The sequence below is a fragment of the Haliotis rubra genome, unplaced genomic scaffold (assembly GCF_003918875.1).
Source record: "Haliotis rubra isolate DU_JTF1 unplaced genomic scaffold, ASM391887v1 Scf822, whole genome shotgun sequence".
Classification (NCBI taxonomy): domain Eukaryota; kingdom Metazoa; phylum Mollusca; class Gastropoda; order Lepetellida; family Haliotidae; genus Haliotis; species Haliotis rubra.
This window is the reverse complement of record NW_025767549.1, coordinates 408,671-426,792: the sequence shown is the minus strand read 5'-3', so window position 1 is coordinate 426,792 and position 18,122 is coordinate 408,671. Positions and strand designations below refer to the sequence as shown.

At 39.8% G+C, this 18,122-nt stretch overlaps 1 protein-coding gene across 1 annotated transcript; it reads right to left on the bottom strand.

Moving 5' to 3' along the window:
- Positions 1–5,354: 5,354 nt before the first annotated feature.
- Positions 5,355–10,009, bottom strand: LOC124262130 (chorion peroxidase-like). Its single transcript, XM_046696587.1, has 10 exons — positions 9,947–10,009; positions 9,635–9,665; positions 8,716–8,830; positions 8,462–8,595; positions 7,924–8,097; positions 6,959–7,054; positions 6,733–6,825; positions 5,914–6,577; positions 5,745–5,808; positions 5,355–5,381 (listed from the first exon to the last, which is right to left on the bottom strand). The coding sequence occupies exons 1-10, from the start codon at positions 10,007–10,009 to the stop codon at positions 5,355–5,357; spliced, it is 1,461 nt and encodes a 486-aa protein (XP_046552543.1).
- Between the last annotated feature and the right edge of the window lie 8,113 nt (positions 10,010–18,122).

The following is an 18,122-nucleotide window of genomic DNA, read 5'->3' as shown; positions in this document are numbered from 1 at the left end:
GTAAGTCAACGTTGTGGTGTTGCAAGAAATCCATAGCAACCCTTGCCGTATGAGGGCGGGTATTGTCCTGTTGGAATGTTAACCCAGGGCCATGACGTTGCAGAAAAGGAATTGCCACAGGTCGAAGAATCTGATCCCTGTAGCCCACACCAGTTAAGTTGCCCTGAACAATCACCAAAGGAGTTCTTTGGCGTGCTGTTATTCCACCCTAAATCATCACGGAACCACCACCAAAGCGATTCCTCTCCAAGACACAGGCCTGTGCATAACGTTCTCCCACGCGTCTATAGGCACGTTGACGTCCATCACTGTTGGGAATGTTAAACCTGGACTCATCTGTAAAAACAACATTTCTCCACCAAAACAAGGGTCTGCGGACATGATTTCGGCACCACATTCGGCGAGCTTGTCGATGACGTTTTGTCAGGATAGGCCGTATGGCGGGACGTCGTGGTCTGATCCCGTGTTGACGTAAACGTTGTCGAAATGTGTTGGGGTGGATACGGCGAAGTCCTGGGATGGTTCGGGCAGTCATCATTGCAGTCTGAAACCTGTGGCGCAGATGGGTCACCCTTATCCATCTGTCCTGACTTGGCGTTGTTACACGTGGACGTCCAGAACGTGGCAGATCGATGACGTCATTTGTGTTCTGGTAGCGTCTCACCAGTGCAGAAATGGTGTTCCGGTGGCAGTGGAAATGTGCAGCCACTTGTCATTGAGACATTCCCCCCACGGACCATCCCAATGGCATCATGACGTTGTGCAGACGTGAGCCTTGGCATGCTATGCGTTTCAATAGCCGTTTAATTTGAACGATCGCAAGGGCAGGGGTTGAGCTTTCCAAAGTGACAGTATTGTGTGGCATTCATTTGCTCTGTTTCTCCTTTCCCGGAATGCACGTGCAACAACGTATTGCACGTCTCAAGGACAAACACAATGACGTCACGGAACGTGGCACGTGCATGCCTGTTGGATACATGTCACTAATATCTGAGTTTGAATCCTTATGTGTCGACACAGGTTTGATAAATTTAGATTTTAAATTTTTGTATGCACAGTTTCTTTACGTGCCTAGTATATTTGAGTGTAATTCTTTATTAGCAGATATAGAAACAAGTTATTACCAAAGTATTGTTGTACAAGACCTCATTACTTTTAACTGCATTATCTCTTTATGGAAAGGAAATACACAATTGTAGATAAGCTAAGCAAATATATTACATGTATTTATGTAAAACTTTCAACATTTCAATGATATTGCCTCGTACCATTATTACATAATTGTAAAATTGTATACTGCATTACTGTATACTATATTACTGTATCACTATAACTGTACTATGTACCACTGTGAGTGGTCTTGGTGAATAAATGAACAGAACTGAACTGAACAATCCCACGAGACAAACTTAAGGAAAAACTGCATTCCTTTATGCATAGGGAATTTGTTTACAAACGTTAGGAGCTCAAAAATGAAGGCAAATGTCATTTCGACATGTATGTTTGTATACATAAAGGAAGCATTGTCTGTGGTTATGTTAACTACATGCATGTAGGCACCCTGTGTCAATGCATAAATTCCCCCTATGTACGTCCAGGAAGCATTGGCCTGGAAAATGGGAACTATTTGCAAGAAGTTATGTACGGAGCAATTTCTGGGGCAATGTGAACCATATGCATGGATTCATATGCCATCCAGGTGTTCTCAGAAGTGAACTGGACCATATCAAGAAAACCCTTCATTTCCAACGGTTATCCTGTCCACCTAGTCTCCCAAACCATCTGCAAGACCCCCAAGAACTCCGATCCTAGACCCAAACCATCCGCAACACCCCCAAGAACTCCGATCCTGGACCCAGAAATGCCCCGCCACCCTTCAGAATCACCATACCCTACCAAGGTACTGTCACTCAACAGATTTCACGTCTCATCAGGAACAAAGCCAATATGGATGTCATTTTTCTAGCGGCAACACCATCAAGACCTGTCTACGAATCAATGACGGAAGCCCCCGCAGCGCTAGCCCTAAGACCAGGGAATGTTTATACCAGATCCCCTGCAACCCTGTCCACCAATACAATGGAGAAACCCACAGACCCCATAACACCAGACTCAAAGAACATCTGTCCTCTGTTAACAAAGTAGATTTGAAATCCGCCAGCGCTTGGGACGTATTGCTTTGATTATTGTCTGTGTTAATTATTGGTTTTTGATTCCATTTGCCCATTTCTATTGTTCTTATCCATCAGTCATATTACCCGCTGCCTCCTGTTTACCCTTTTCTCATTGCCAATTATTGAAGACCCGGCTTCCAGCTATCCGTTGTCATCACCTATCAGCGCTAATTATCTGCTAAGTATTGGATTCCATTCAGCGCTAATTAACTGTTAAGCGTTGGCTTCCATTTGTCCTTTGCCAATCACCAATCAACGCCAGTTAACTGTTTGCGCCCTAGTGAAGCCTCCGCCTTTGTTGTCTTATTACTTTTGTTGTTCTTACATGTACATATCGTTAAATAGTCTCCCTGAATTACCTGATGAAGGATTAAGTATACACTCCGAAGGGTTGTGGTCCTCATAATAAAGAAATTTTCATCTATTCATCTATAAAGCTCTCTTCCTTATATGCACGTATGAAAAGTCTCTGGGGTTAGGTACAACACATGCGTGTATGGGAGACAATCTGTGATAATGCGAAAGTAAGCACCACTCTGTCTGACGATGTGGACTGTATACATTGGGACTGTTACAACTGCGTACACCAAGGCTGTTACGAGAAAAAGAGGTCGGTGAACTGAACCGTATCCCTCGTGAATTTCATAACAAATGCGAGTTTTTACTTGACTTTGGGTGTCTTTATCGAAGCAAGATATGCAAAATGGAATATATCCAAGCCAACAGGACTCACCATAACATTAATCAACACCTTTATATAGTTTATATAGCTTGACAGTAAAGTGGGCACTGGTCATTGACGTGATAAATTAACACTGTCAACAGAGTCAAAACAGGTCCAATAAGTATTTGGTATTGTTTCACTGAATGACATGTATACTGCTGCCTTCTATTATTGTATTTGTTACCTACCATATGGTAGATGAATTGAAATAATTGAAGAAAACAAAAATGCAAGCAATGATGTGTTTATTACAAGTAAAATATGTAAAATCAACCAACATGATAGAATTTAATACATTATTGAACACAAGAATGTCTTAACATTGTTTCTATTCAACATGATAATGAACTGTACATACGATTACACTTAGCCATAACTGATATGGAACGGCAGCAACAATTATTATACAAGGATAAAGGCCTTAGGTATAATAGCCCCTTACATAATGTAAAGTTTTTCAAATAGTGAGTGAGTGAGTGAGTGAGTATGGTTTTACGCCGCTTTTGGCAATATTCCAGCAATATGACGGCGGGGAACACCAGAAATGGGTTTTACAAACAGAATATGATTATACCATCGAAGACTTATACAATGTTATGGATATTAATACCGTCAATATGTAGTTATTAGAGACATTGAACGCCATACGATGGCTAGTTGTACACTATGATGAAACATTCTGACGGCATCATTAATGGTTCATTTAACTGGTTACCAACGCATTCCGGTTTCTTAAGCTGTAAATATTCATCCCAATTATAATTTTATCCGAGATGCCGGTTACTATTTTCAGTATTATTTGTAGAAGGTGATACCGAAATGTACTTGGAATTACATTTATAGTAAGACGATAATTCAAATATGTTGAAACTTCACTTATTCATTGATTAATGCATCTTACAAACCAGCTAGCAGTGGGCGTGTACATGTGGGAACAACTCACAATAAGATAATATTAAGTTCGAACTCTTCGGGTTTTGTTCTACCTGAGTCAGACCCTGGAAACTATGTTATGGTACCAAACATATGTGAAACGTATGAAGACGCCATTGAACTTAGTAGTATCAAAACGTAGATGAAGTAAAAGAGTAAACAAATGAAGAGACTATGAAAGCAGAAATACAAGCGATAATGTGTTCATTGCTAATAACATATGTAAAATGAACCAAAACAATAGAATTTAATACATTATTGAAACACAAGTATGAATCAACATTATTTCTATTTAACATGATATACGAATTGTCCACACAATCACACATACGATAGTTGATATGGGCACAACAGCAACAATGTATTTCATATTATTATGCAAGGCCTTAGGTTATTAATGCATCTTACAAACCAAAACCATTAACGTGGGTGTACATGTCGGTACAACTCACACTAAGGAAAACGCTTTCTTCAACGTGAGGGCAGGTCAAACATCTTCTCACCTCCGCCATTTGGTTAAATCGATTGTGGGTAGGTCGTTGCAGGGTACCAATGGATTGCTAAAACATACAGAATTGTATCACCACATTATAATATATTTATTGCCCTCAGCAAACATCGTGTGATATAGCTTTATACTAAATAACTGAAAGAAGCTATGTATACTACCCATCAAAAGTTTAGACTCACTAGTGTAAGTGTAGCCACTTACTTCAGTCAACTGTTCTAAACTAGATTTTGCAAAATATTCCATACTGTTTATAGGTACTGTTTACACATGAACTGATGCATTGTAAAACAAATTAGTAACGTTGAAAAGATTATGATCATGAGTTCAATAAATGATGAAACTCAGTGAAAATTGGCGAATTCTGAACAAAACTTTACACCAAAACACAGCTGTTCCCATGCACGATATTTGCACATGCTTTTCAGAAATTTGATGCATGATCCTTGTGCAATTCATCTGCATAAGGTTTGCAGTTGGTTCCCCCAAGTTAGTGAAAAATCCATCTTCGATTTAACCATATACATGTATATATACAGAACATATAGTGAGTGCTCTAAGTGAGTCTAAACTTTTGATGGGTAGTATATATTCAATGTGCATCAACTGTATAGAATGGATCTCAAATACCAAGATCAGGGTTACAATTGGTTTTCAGTAACCCACGCTTGTCGTAAGAGGCGACTAACGGGATCGGATGCTCGCTGACTTGCTTGACACATGTCATGGTATCCCAGTTGCGTAGATAGATGTTCAAACTGTTGATCATTGGATTGTCTGGTCCAGACTCGATTATTTACAGACCGCCGTCCTATTATGGCCGGAATCTTGCTGAGTACGGCGTAAAACCAAACTCACTCACTCATGCATGCTACGGTACATTCTGACTAGGATAATTAATGAGAAAGAAAGCATATGGATATCCTTATTGCCTACCTTTCTTCTGAGAACACTGTAAAAGGATCCCTTTGGATGGACCTGAGTCCTGAATTCCGACAAAGAATTTTGGCAAAGCTCATTCGTCGGATTTCAGACAGTTGGCCTGAAATAGAAGATGCAGTTGATAAATTTCTCTACATGTGCAGAGAAACAGATAGTATCACTTTCCACACTATTGTCAGCGAACCATACCTACTATTTGATGTCTAGATTTACGTAATCACATCAACAAAATTTAAATAACAGTAAAGTGCATTCATCTTAAATGTATATCAAATATTATAATCTACACATATCTTTACACATGCATTTTACCAAGACATACTCGCTGAATACGTGCAAACACAGACAAGATTGTACCTGGTGTAAAGCCTTTTTTTGGATGTGATGTTTCGAACCAGAATGAGTCGCCAAATTTAAGATCATTAAACTGTTGACCAATGAGACAAGCCAGTAAAGGGCCCACTGCTCCGTCAGACACGTGTTCTTCAGCTACTGCACCAGTAAAGACATCAATGTCATCCGGGGATCTGAAGCAAGAACAGATTCAAGTTGGTCGTGAGAAATGACAGGGAATGGTTAAAGTAAATGTATTTCATAGATGTGTTACGATAATTCACTGGATAAACACATACCTGTATACACTTCTTAAAGCAGCTCCCGCTTTACCAAATACACTGTCATGAAATGACGTCACTTCCGGTAGCCGACATGCCTTGCGGAAGCTGTTGTAGGAAGGCAGACCATGGTCGCGACCTCTCTGAATGTTCAAGGACACGATGTCAAAGCCCATATCGCCAGACGTCTCAAACAAGTGCTCAGTTAATCCACTGTTGATGAAGCGGTTAACCTCTTGACGTCTGTCCTTCAGGAGAGCCTTCAGAACGGTGTCCAGATCTCTGATGACCTCAGAAGGTCTGTTGAAAAGTTGTTCTATGGGTACACGTCGATCTCCCAGGGTCAAGAAACGTGGAATGGTGGAGTGGCCGTATCTGAAGGCGGCCGAGGCAAAGACGTTGTAGATGGTGGGGTTCTGGGTGAAGTTGTACCTGAAGCTGTAGCCAGGGGTCAGTCTGTACTTCCTCATGGCCAAGGGCCCTACAATAATGGGCAGCCACTCGCGGTAGGTAATCTGTTGCATAATGGCTGACACGATCTTTCTGGCCTCTTCAAACAGAACATCATCTGGGATTGTCGATGGCATGACATCAGCAAGTTCTTTGACCAGACGATTGTGTTCCCTAACGAACACGGTGTGTAGCACGGACAGACCCGGGAACACGTTCACACGGTCGTCACCTGAAGATGAAGTTACAGGTTTTCATGATGTTATGAAACCAATAATCTACATTATTCAAAACTGGAGATGGTAATTGTTGTCATTCACTTAAGAAAAATATTATGAACAGACCCTCAGAATGTTACAACGATTAGAGTTTATCCTTTGTACTCACCCGCTTCAAAACACCATTCGTTGCTATTGTCTGTTTGACAGCCGCCATGGTTTGATTCTGGCAACAGGTTATCTCCCTTGGTTCTCATGTAGGCTGAAAAGTTGAATGACGACATTTATTTGTATGTACCAATGATATTCGAGGGTCTTTTGTCAAAATTGATCATTGTATTGTTTGCTTTGGTTTTCATCAAAGAGCATATGTTTCAAAATACTGTCTGACTTACGTCCGTTCCTGAGATGACTGATTTGATCCTCACTAAGGCCGTACACGTTAGAGGCGTCCACGAACGCCGTCAGTAGGTTCAATTGTTCTCGAGTATCTGGAAGTGACATGAAAATGAAACATGGGTGTTATAATGCAGTGTCGTTTTACGGTGTTTTTTACTTAAACTCGTGTGTTTGAGAGATTAGTGATGGTAGTACAGTCCAATATGAAGCTAAGGTAATATCCACAGCCTAGGTAATATCCACATCTTAGTCTTTATATACTCACTCGTTCCAGGTGCTGGAGCTGATCTTTTGAACTCCATGCAGTTCTTTCGGAAATGAGGTTCATTGGATGGCATGGTGATAGGGAAACAAGGACCCTGGAACATGGAAGAGTAAAAGGACTGAGTCGTTCCAATTAAACAATGTTATGGTAATGTTAACATAATATTTTAGATCCCTTTTTTGATATATTCAGAATAGTACAGTTGATTATCAATGCTAAGCTTTCTGTTTTACCCAAACAGAATTATAAAGAAATTCAAATAGTCTGTTTCCTGTGGATGTTTCAACTTTGATAATCGAGTAACTCTGTTGATGGTAAAAGCAACCAACACAGAATCATAAAGAATGGAAAATACAGAATGTTCATTGCTTACCCAGTTCGTACATCAGAATGAAGCTGACCAGGTGAGTGACCATCGCAGCATTTAGTTTGAACATCACCTTGAAAAAATATACATGTATGGATTAGTAAAATGAATACTCAGATTAAGGTGAAAATCGTAATGATGAAAGCGATGGAAATTTGGTTAACAAATAGGAAATGGATCTGATTTCAACATCTCAGGTCTCCTTCTGGACAACATCAAGCCATGACAAACCACCTTCCATTTAATATTATCTTGACTGATCTATATTGCCAACAAAGATTCTTTGCTATCTATATTTGGATACAGGATATTAGACACCCAGCACCTACCTGCGTGGAGGGGAGTTCCGGTGAGGTCGTGGTCCAGGAACTGTCCCCACTGCATCACCATCACTGTGTTGTCGTCAGAAGGACTGTCAGTACCCGGATGTACAGCCACGCTGACAGCACGTGGACTGGGGAGGGGATGACCATCAACGCCCCTCAGTCGAGGAACAAACTTGCCTGCAAAACCACGTGTATTCAGTTATAATACAAATAACAAAAATGGCTGAATGTCCACATGAAAAAGTCCAATCATTGCCAGGAATGGTTAACACAACAGAAAACCTGCAGGTATGCAAGGTCAAATAGTCAGGTCTGATCATGAATTACCGTAAGGGAGAGAGTTGTTTCCTTCCTTCCTTCTTTATGCACGTTGTGTTCATGAAAATAAAAAAGTGGACATCCTTTAAAAACTCTCTCCCTTATGTGTATCACTTCTAAATGCCATTCAAAGTCAAGAATTACCTTGATTATTATCATGAAATTATCAACTTTAAGTTCTTATACCTGAAAAATATGATATTAAAAACTACTGATGCATTACCATCATCATAAGCAGGATCAATAAATCTCCTGAATGGTTGGTTGGTTGATCCCCAGGTTGGCCATCGAGCATTGTTGCATCTTCCATCCATTGTCCGGTAGCGGGCTTCTTGTTGGCAGGCGGTGGAGCGCCGTCTGTAAAAGTAGTTGGCATTGTCAAAACTAATAGTAACTGGTATCAACTACATTAAACACTCACTCTCAAGAGAAGGTGTCTTGAAATACAACTATCGTCCTGGGAAGTGTGTAACTGACCTGATGTTGTGTCGCTCTTGATACTTGGACTTGCTGATGTCTTCCAGTGAGATCTGAGACGTCTCGGCGGCGTCAGCCAGTGTACAAACAACATAATTGTTTTCTTCATCATCACCTACGTCAAGATAAAGGCATTAACTCATGACCCGCTGTCTTAACATAACGGAACTGATGACTAGTCTGAAATTAATATGATGTTTCAAGAGGCGTAATGTCAGAAATGTTCCAACCTCTGAAACAGTTTGGAATACAATGTCCCTTATAAGTCATATTGCTTCAAAAGAGTTTTAGAGGACATTTTAATTCGTTGCATACACGTAAGGGCTGCTTTAATATTGGCAGAGACTCTTAAGATGTCCCTGACAATAAGTAGAGTATGACCAGTTTGATTTGTCAGTTAACCAAGTTGTCAGATTGTTAATAATGAAACAGTTTTGGAAGGCCTCAATGTAGAACAATGAGACTTCTTACCATGCAGAATTCTTCGCATGATGTCCATTAGTCTATTTTCTCTATCTGACGATTGGCCATTAACGTTTCCTTGTCGGTCACCCGAAGTCGATGGCGAAGTTCGCCTCTCATGATCCATGGTTGTGTGGGTCTTATGGTTGATTCCAGCCAGATCTGATTGTACTGCCCTGACTGAAGGGAAGGTAAGTTACTCAATCAGCTGATACAGGCATGACATCAGTACATAAATACATGCTATATTTGGGAAGAGAAATATATTACAAAATATAAAATATTCATATGTATATCGAAGCAGTCAGTATTATATTTAGCAAAAATGTTGACATATTTATAAATGAAATATTTAACATAATGCTTGCTGCTTGAGATATACCTAAGTACGGGGAGCTAAAAAAGTTTGAAACAACATGTTACAGTTGCTTTCAAGAGTTAATAAAACTTTACTTACGCTGCTCAATGACGGAATCAATGTTGTTAACCTAAAAGGAAACAGGTAACAGAGGTTTAACGATCAACCTGGGATAAAACAGAAGTGGTGTTTTGAAAAAAGCAAGATATCCGCCTGTAACGTTGAACGTGACGAGAAAAGGCAACTTCAGAACCACAAATCTATAACCATGATAAATACATACTGATTTCTACACACATTCAAGAATCGCATCTTGATGATGCTAACGATGATGAGAAAAAAAAGAACAAGAAGGAGAAGAAGAAGGAAACACAACAGGGAAGATGAAGAAGAAGAGAAGAACCAGCTTACCTCTGTGTCCGCCTCCCCAGCAGACATCACCGTCAAGATACACACAAACAACAGCACTTTCATCGTTTCTGCTTCTGTCCAGTACGCTGTGGGAATGTCTGATACATGCCTTGTATATATACTCATATCGCTGGATTAAGTGGACACAGATTACGGAATGATCGGCTGACCCCTGGTGGGCATAATCCGACATCTTACACAGGAGGAGTCACACATCTTGGATTATGCCGACGCAGGCTGATTGTCCTGGAGCAGCGTCATTACCACTATTGTTCTTGGTGTCGTGAATCGACTTCAGTAGCAAGACAGTTGGTAATCTGATTCGCACCAGGAGGTGTTTGTGAGATGCATCTTTGAGAGCTATCTCCTTGTTGTTATAACGGAATCGAGTGAAAGTGTTCCAGCAAATGTTTCAGGATTTGAATGATGAACTCATTTTTGAGCCACGTTACTTGGAGTATGTTATGAGCATTTCCACACAAAATATAGCGTTCTGCCATGTCGTCTTAGCTTGCACATCATTCATTTATATCTACTTGAATATTACTTCTGTGGTCTTGCTACATTGAGGATATAGGGCTTTCTCTAGACAGTAACTGTGAGATTGCTGATGTGAAATTGGGAAGTCAGTGCTCTGTGGGTACATCTTCAGTTCGATATGGAGTTCCCTTGTTCCCCACGCTTTTACCAAGCGGGATTCCAGTAGAGATTTTTGCGTCTCTTTTGATGCTAGTGTTAGTGTTAGTGTTAGTGTCAGTGGTAGCAGCTTTTGTTAGTGTAGTCACTGGAAAATGGATCGGTTATTGTCTATAAACTGTTTCATTGAGATTTATATTTTACCATCTATGATAGACACATATTTTATGTGTATTACTTCACTCATCGCTTGGATTGGAATATCATTCAGACATAAAACGCGGTAAGAACTTCAGTATATTTGTCTCCCAACACCTGCCTACAATTCATGTCAAGAACTCTTGATGAGAAGCGGATTACTAACTGTCTCATTACTGATGGTTCACACCACACTTTACAGCGATTAAACTTGATGACGACACGCCGAAAGCGCATTCACTGAAATAGTCCCTCGTGTGTTATCAAAACAGTATGTAAACCTATCACGGGTTATTCTAAGTCACAGAGGATTACGGGATATTTTGCTTCCGCAACAAACATGGCTCGAGCACCGATCCACAACGGCCACATATCATTTATACTGATTTACTGGAAAATGATTCTTAACACTTAAATCATGTTATGCCCCATGTGGATTAATGATATCAATATCAAGTTATTTTCATTCAAATGTTACTATGTTTAACTTTACCTACCTATATAACACAAGCTACACACATCAATGTATGTCGGTTCGAGCATACGTCCAGATCATGTGACATGTTGACTTTGTACATCAGTTTCCAACACGAAAAACGTCAGGAAAAACTGCATTTCTTCATCCATAGGGAATTTGTTAACAAACTTTTGGAGCGCAAAAATGAAGGCAAATATTATTTCGACATGTATGTTTGTATACACGTAAAGGAAGCAATGTATGTGGTTATGTTAACTACATGCATGTAAAGGAGGCATTGCTGTGTCAATGCATACATCCTCATATGCACTTCCATAAAACAATGGTCTGCAAAATAGGAACCATTAGCAAGTAGTTATGTACTAAGCAATTCCTGGGAAAATGTGAACCAAATGCATGGATTCATTTGCCAGTTCCCTCAACAGTTACCAGGCCAATTAGTCTCCCAAACCATCCGCAAGACCCTCAAGAACTCCGATCCTGGACTCAAACCTGCCCCATGGCCCCTCAGAATCACCACACCCTACCAAAGTCCTGCCACTAATCAGATTTCCCGTCTCATCCAGAACAAATCTAACAATGATGACATTGACGTGATAAATCAACACTGTCAACAGAGTCAAAATAGGTCCAATAAGTATTGTGTTATTGTCTCACTGAGGGCATGAATGACATGTATACTGCTGCCTTGCTGTTGTATTTATTACACCGTATTCATGTCATATATCATATTCGCAACAGAGTGGATTCGTTGTAGCCCCTGTATACATGTAGAGGAAGCGATATCCTGGACAATGGGAACTATACTCAGGAAGCATTAGCTGGGAAAATCGAGACTAACAGGGTCTGTACTGTCTGGACAATGTGTACTGTATGATTGAATAGAAACACTGTTTGGTACAATGTGTACAATATGAATTTACATAAAACACTGTTTGGAACAATGTAAAGAAAGCACTGTCTGGACAATGTGTACTGTATAAATGAATAGAAACACTGTTTGGTACAATGTGTACAATGTGTTCAAAATGAATTTACATAAAACACTGTTTGGGACAATGTAAAGAAAGCACTGTCTGGACAATGTGTACTGTATAAATGAATAGAAACACTGTTTGGTACAATGTGTACAATATGAATTTACATAAAACACTGTTTGGGAGAATGTAAAGAAAGCACTACTTGGACAATGTGTACTGTATAGCTGAATAGAAACACTGTTTGGTACAATGTGTACAATATGAATTTACATAAAACACTGTTTGGGACAATGTAAAGGACGCACTGCTTGGACAATGTGTACTGTATGAATACATAGAAACACTGTTTGGTACAATGCGTCCTGTATGAATTTACATTAAACGCTGTCTGGACAATGTGTACCATATATGAATGAATAAAAACACAATGTGGAACAATATGAATTTACACGAAGCTTGGTAAAATATGTGGGGAACAAGGGAACATCGAACTGAACATGCACATGGTGACTTCAAAGTCACTGATTTGGGAATAAATCATCATTTCACATCAATAATTTCACAGTTACTGTATAGAAAAAGAAATTTATCTTCAGAGTCTAGCCAGACCACAGAAGGTGGGAGTAATATCGAAGAGAATATAATGCATGATGAGGAGGCTAAAACTACATGTATATGGTTGAATGGCATATTTTGTGGAAAAGCTCAAAACATATTACAGGGTACTTGACACATTTTGTATGTTAATTATTCAATTCATGAAATATTTGCTGGAACACATTCTCTCGATTCAGCTACAACCACTAGGAGATACTAGGTGATATACTAGGAGATATCTCTAAAGGATGCACACCACAAGCACCTCCTAATGCAAATCTGATTAAATCTGAGTAAATAATATTTATTACCTCGACTGATCAAAATCTTTATTTGTGTTTTATCTGCTGGATAGTTTTCTCTTCAGCTGTAATTGTTTCGGTTTCCTAAAAAGGTGATACTTCTGACTCGAAGAGTTATCGTGGACAAAATATTTGTCTCAATTCCGACTCTCTGCCCATAAGTTATATATTGAAACAGGAAGGTATAATAATATTGACATAAACATTGGAACATGCCTATACTGTTCCAGTGATATAGAGGATGAATTCCATTTTGTTTTAAAATGTCCTGTTTATCATTTAAGGAAATTATACATTTTGCCTTACTATTGGAAAAATCCATCAGTTTTCAAACTTGTGCAGCTCGTAAGTAACCAAAATGTTATACAACTCGGTAATCTTGGTAAATTTCCATTCAAGGCTTCAAAGTTAAGACGAAATTTATTGTAAAATGTGTTTGCACTAAATTCTCCATATGCTTATACCAAACCAACCACCCAGTCTGTACAAAGAATGTAAATTTTCATGTTCATCGCCGATTTGCTGTACAGCTAAACGTAAATAAAGAATTGACATTGACTGCCTTGTTATTGATGTTTGTACACGACACCAAGAACAATGGCGGTAATGGCGCTGCTCCGGGATAATCATCTTGCGTCAACCTCATCCAAGATGTTTAGCACCTCCTACGTGGATATGTCAGATTAAGCCCACCAGGGGTCAGCCGATGAAACGGTAATCTGTGTCGACTTAATCCAGGGATATGAGTATATATACAAGGTCTAAACTTTGGTGCGTCAGTATTTCCACTGTATACTGGACAGAAGCAGAAACGATGAAAGTGCTGTTGTTAGTGTGTATCCTGACGGTGGTGTCTGCTGGGGAGGCGGACACTGAGGTAAGCTGGTTCTTCTCATCCTCTTCAGTATTCGTCTGAAAGTCTGTATCTATGTACCATTAATGGTTCTTCTTCTTCTTCACCGATGTGTCTGCAGGGAATGTGAACAGTGAGTATGACGAAGAGGATCAGTTTTTATGGATAGGCAGCTTCTTTATTGCAATACATGTGACGTTTCGGTGTAGATGCTAACACAGTTATTAAGGTGATATCACTTGCATCTACAGCAAAACGTCGCATCTATTGCAATTAAAATTGCTCCTCTTCATCATACCGCTTGTAAATGCCACAGAAATTAACTGAATTGGGTGCTTCTTCTCCTCCTTTTCTCCTTCTTGTTCTTTTTCTTCTCATCATCATTGTTTGATGGGCATTCTAGAAGTTGGTGACTCAGAAATGAAACATACAACTTTATGGATGACAACTTCTTATGTATTGTGTAAAGCGACGTTTCGATGTAGATTCTTACATCGTTAGCTTTTAGCTTGATAACGATGTAAGAATCTACATCGAAACGTCGCTTTATGCAATAAATAAGAAGTTGTCATCCATAAAGTTGTATGTTTCATTTCTTCTCATCATCGTTATCATCCTCATGATGTGATTATTGAATGTCTGTAGAAATCAGTATGTATCATGTTCATAGTTGCTTTAAAAATACCACGCCTGTCCAAACCCAGGTTGATTATTTAACCCATGTAACCTATTTCCTTACAGGTTAACAACATAGAAGCCGTCATTAAGCAACGTGAGTATACTGTTCAAAAGATTAAATCAAATCACTGCAAGCAATAATGAAAGATGGTATAGAACTATTTTAGTTGCCTGTACTTTGATATTCCAAGGTAAATAATTCATTCATATACATGTATCATGCCAATTTTTTACCTAATATCAAACTGACAACTTCGATATACTGTGGATGGTTTGCAACCATAATCTTCCCAAATATAAAGTTCTTTCATGTACAGACTTCATATTTCGTTATATCAGCTGCTTGAATTATTTACCTACTCTGCAGTCAGGGCAGTACAATCAGATCTGGCTGGGATTGACCATAACACCAAAACGACCACTGAACAAGAGAGACGAACTTCACCATCGACATCGGGTGACGAGCAAGGAAACGTAAATGGCCAAACGTCAGACAGAGAAAACAGTCTAATGGACATCATGCGAAGGATTTTGAATGGTAAGAAGTTTCATTGTTTTAAAGAAGGGCTTCCAACAGTGTTTCCGTAATCATAATTCATAACTGACGAATCTGATCATGTTGTAGTTATTGTCAGGGACATCTAACTGCTCTCTACCTTGATTAAAGGAACGGCATAAGCAGGAGTCTCTATTTTTAAACGGATTTTATGAATACCTTAGATATCTTTAAAAACAGTGTAAGCTGTCAGTAAAAGGGTTTTCATATTTGACGTAAGTGTGACTGATGTATGTTCAAATTCTGTTTTTTTAAGTATTTCGATGATACACCTCTTGAAACATCATTAGAAATTTAAGAAAGCAAACAGTTCAGATAACGTTAAATGACACTGACATTGTCCCATTCAGCTGACCCTGAGCTAATGCCTTTACCTTGATGTAGGTGATGATGAAGACAACAATTATGTTGTTTGTACACTGGCTGACGCCGCCGAGACGTCTCAGATCTCCTTGGAAGACATCAGCAAGTCCAAGTATCAAGAGAAGCCCATCATCAGGTCAGCTACGTGGCTATAAGATTTCAACTTCAGACAACTTCATTTGAAGGCTGAGTGTTTAATGTATTTGATTATTACCAGTTATTATTAGCCTTGACAATGCCATCTTCTTTCACAGAGTGCGCTTCACCGCCTGCCAACCAGGAGCCCGCTACCGGACAATGGACGGAAGATGCAACAATGCTCGCTGGCAAACCTGGGGATCAACCAACCAGCCATTCAGGAGATTTCTTGATCCTGCTTATGATGATGGTAATGTTCCGGTAGCCTTGAAATTAAAAGTTGCTAATAACCAAGGTAATTCATTATCCAACCTTGAGGGTTTCTGTTGTATTAACCGTTCCTGGCAATGATTGGACTTTTTCAAGTGGACAATCAGTTATTCCGTTATTAGTATTGTAACTGACTACACGTTTTGCAGGCAAGTTTGTTCCTCGACTGAGGGGCGTTGATGGTCATCCCCTCCCCAGTCCACGTGCTGTCAGTGTGGCCGTACATCCGGGTACTGACAGTCCTTCTGACGACAGCACAGTGATGGTGATGCAGTGGGGACAGTTCCTGGACCACGACCTCACCGGAACTCCCCTCCACGCAGGTAGGGGGCAGGTGTCTACTATTCAGTATCCAAAGATAGATTGCGAAGAATCCTCGTTGCTAAGAAAGATCAGTCAAGATCGTATTAAACTGGAGACTTCACGTTGTCCAGAAAGGTCGCGAAGGAAACTAAGATATTGAAATCAGACAAAATATTGTTCTATTTAGTTTTTGTCCCCGCAGATTTCCACATCTTTCGATGCTCACCTTAATCTTTGCATTTGTTTTACTGATCTATATATTCTTTCAAGGTGATGTTCAAACTAAATGCTGCGATGGTCACTCACCTGGTCAGATGCATTCTGACGTAAGCAATGGGTAAGCATTTAACATTCTGTATTTTCCATACTTAATTCACGTTTACTTGGTTTTTATGTAAACAGAAATACCTCCTCGTTCCTGGAAACAGGAAGCTTTTTTCTAATTCTTTGTGATTCTGTTTGGGTAAACAGAAAAAAACTGATCCTCAAACCGCAAACGTCGCTTTAGTAAAAGTAAAATTATAATGAACTGTACGATTCTGATTATATAAGAAAGATGTGAAAATAACATCTAAGACTTATCCTAACATTTTTTTATTAGAACAAGAAAATTTCAGTCCTTTCACTCTTCCATATTCCAGGGGTCCTTGTTTCCCAATCACCATGCCATCCAATGAACTTCATTTCCAAAGGAACTGCATGGAGTTCAAAAGATCAGCTCCAGCACCCGGAACGAGTGAGTATATAAAGACTAAGATGTGGATATTACCCAGGCTGTGGATATTACCTAGGCTGTGATTATTACCTTAATATTGGATTGTACTACCATCAAAAATCTCTCAAACACACAGGGTCAAGTAACAAACAACCCGAAAGCGGCACTGTATGATAATACCTATGTTTTACTTGAAATCATGACACTTCCAGATACTCGGGAACAGTTGAACCTACTGACGGCGTTCGTGGACGCCTCTAACGTCTACGGCCTTAGTGAGGATCAGCTCAGTCATCTCAGGAACGGACGTAAGTCAAACAGTATCCTGAACCATATACTCATTGATGGAAAACCAAGCAAACAGTAGAATGATCAATTTTGACAGAAGACCCTCGAAAATTAATTGGTGCACACAAATAAATGTCGTCATTCAACGTTTCAGCCTACATGAAAACCAAGGGAGATAACCTGTTACCAGAATCAAACCATGGCAACTGCCAAACAGGCAATAGCAACGAATGGTGTTTTGAAGCGGGTGAGTACAAATGATTAACTCAAAACCGTTGTAGCATTCTCAGAGTCTGTTCATAATATTTTGCGCATGTGAATGACCGTAACTACTTTTGAATGATGAAGATTATAGGTTTCATAACATCATGACAACCTGTTTGTAATTTCATCTTCAGGTGACGACCGTGTGAATGTGTTTCCGGGTCTGTCCGTGCTACACACCGTGTTCGTTAGGGAACACAACCGTCTGGTCAAAGAACTTGCTGATGTCATGCCATCGACCACCCCAGATGATGTCCTGTTTGAAGAGGCCAGAAAGATCGTGTCAGCCATCATGCAACAAATCACCTACCGCGAGTGGCTGCCCATTATTGTAGGGCCTTTGGCCATGAGGAAGTACAGACTGACCCCTGGCTACAGCTTCAGGTACAACTTCACCCAGAACCCCACCATCTACAACGTCTTTGCCTCGGCCGCCTTCAGATACGGCCACTCCACCATTCCACGTTTCTTGACCTTGGGAGATCGACGTGTACCCATAGAACAACTTTTCAACAGACCTTCTGAAGTCATCAGAGATCTGGACACCGTGCTCGAGG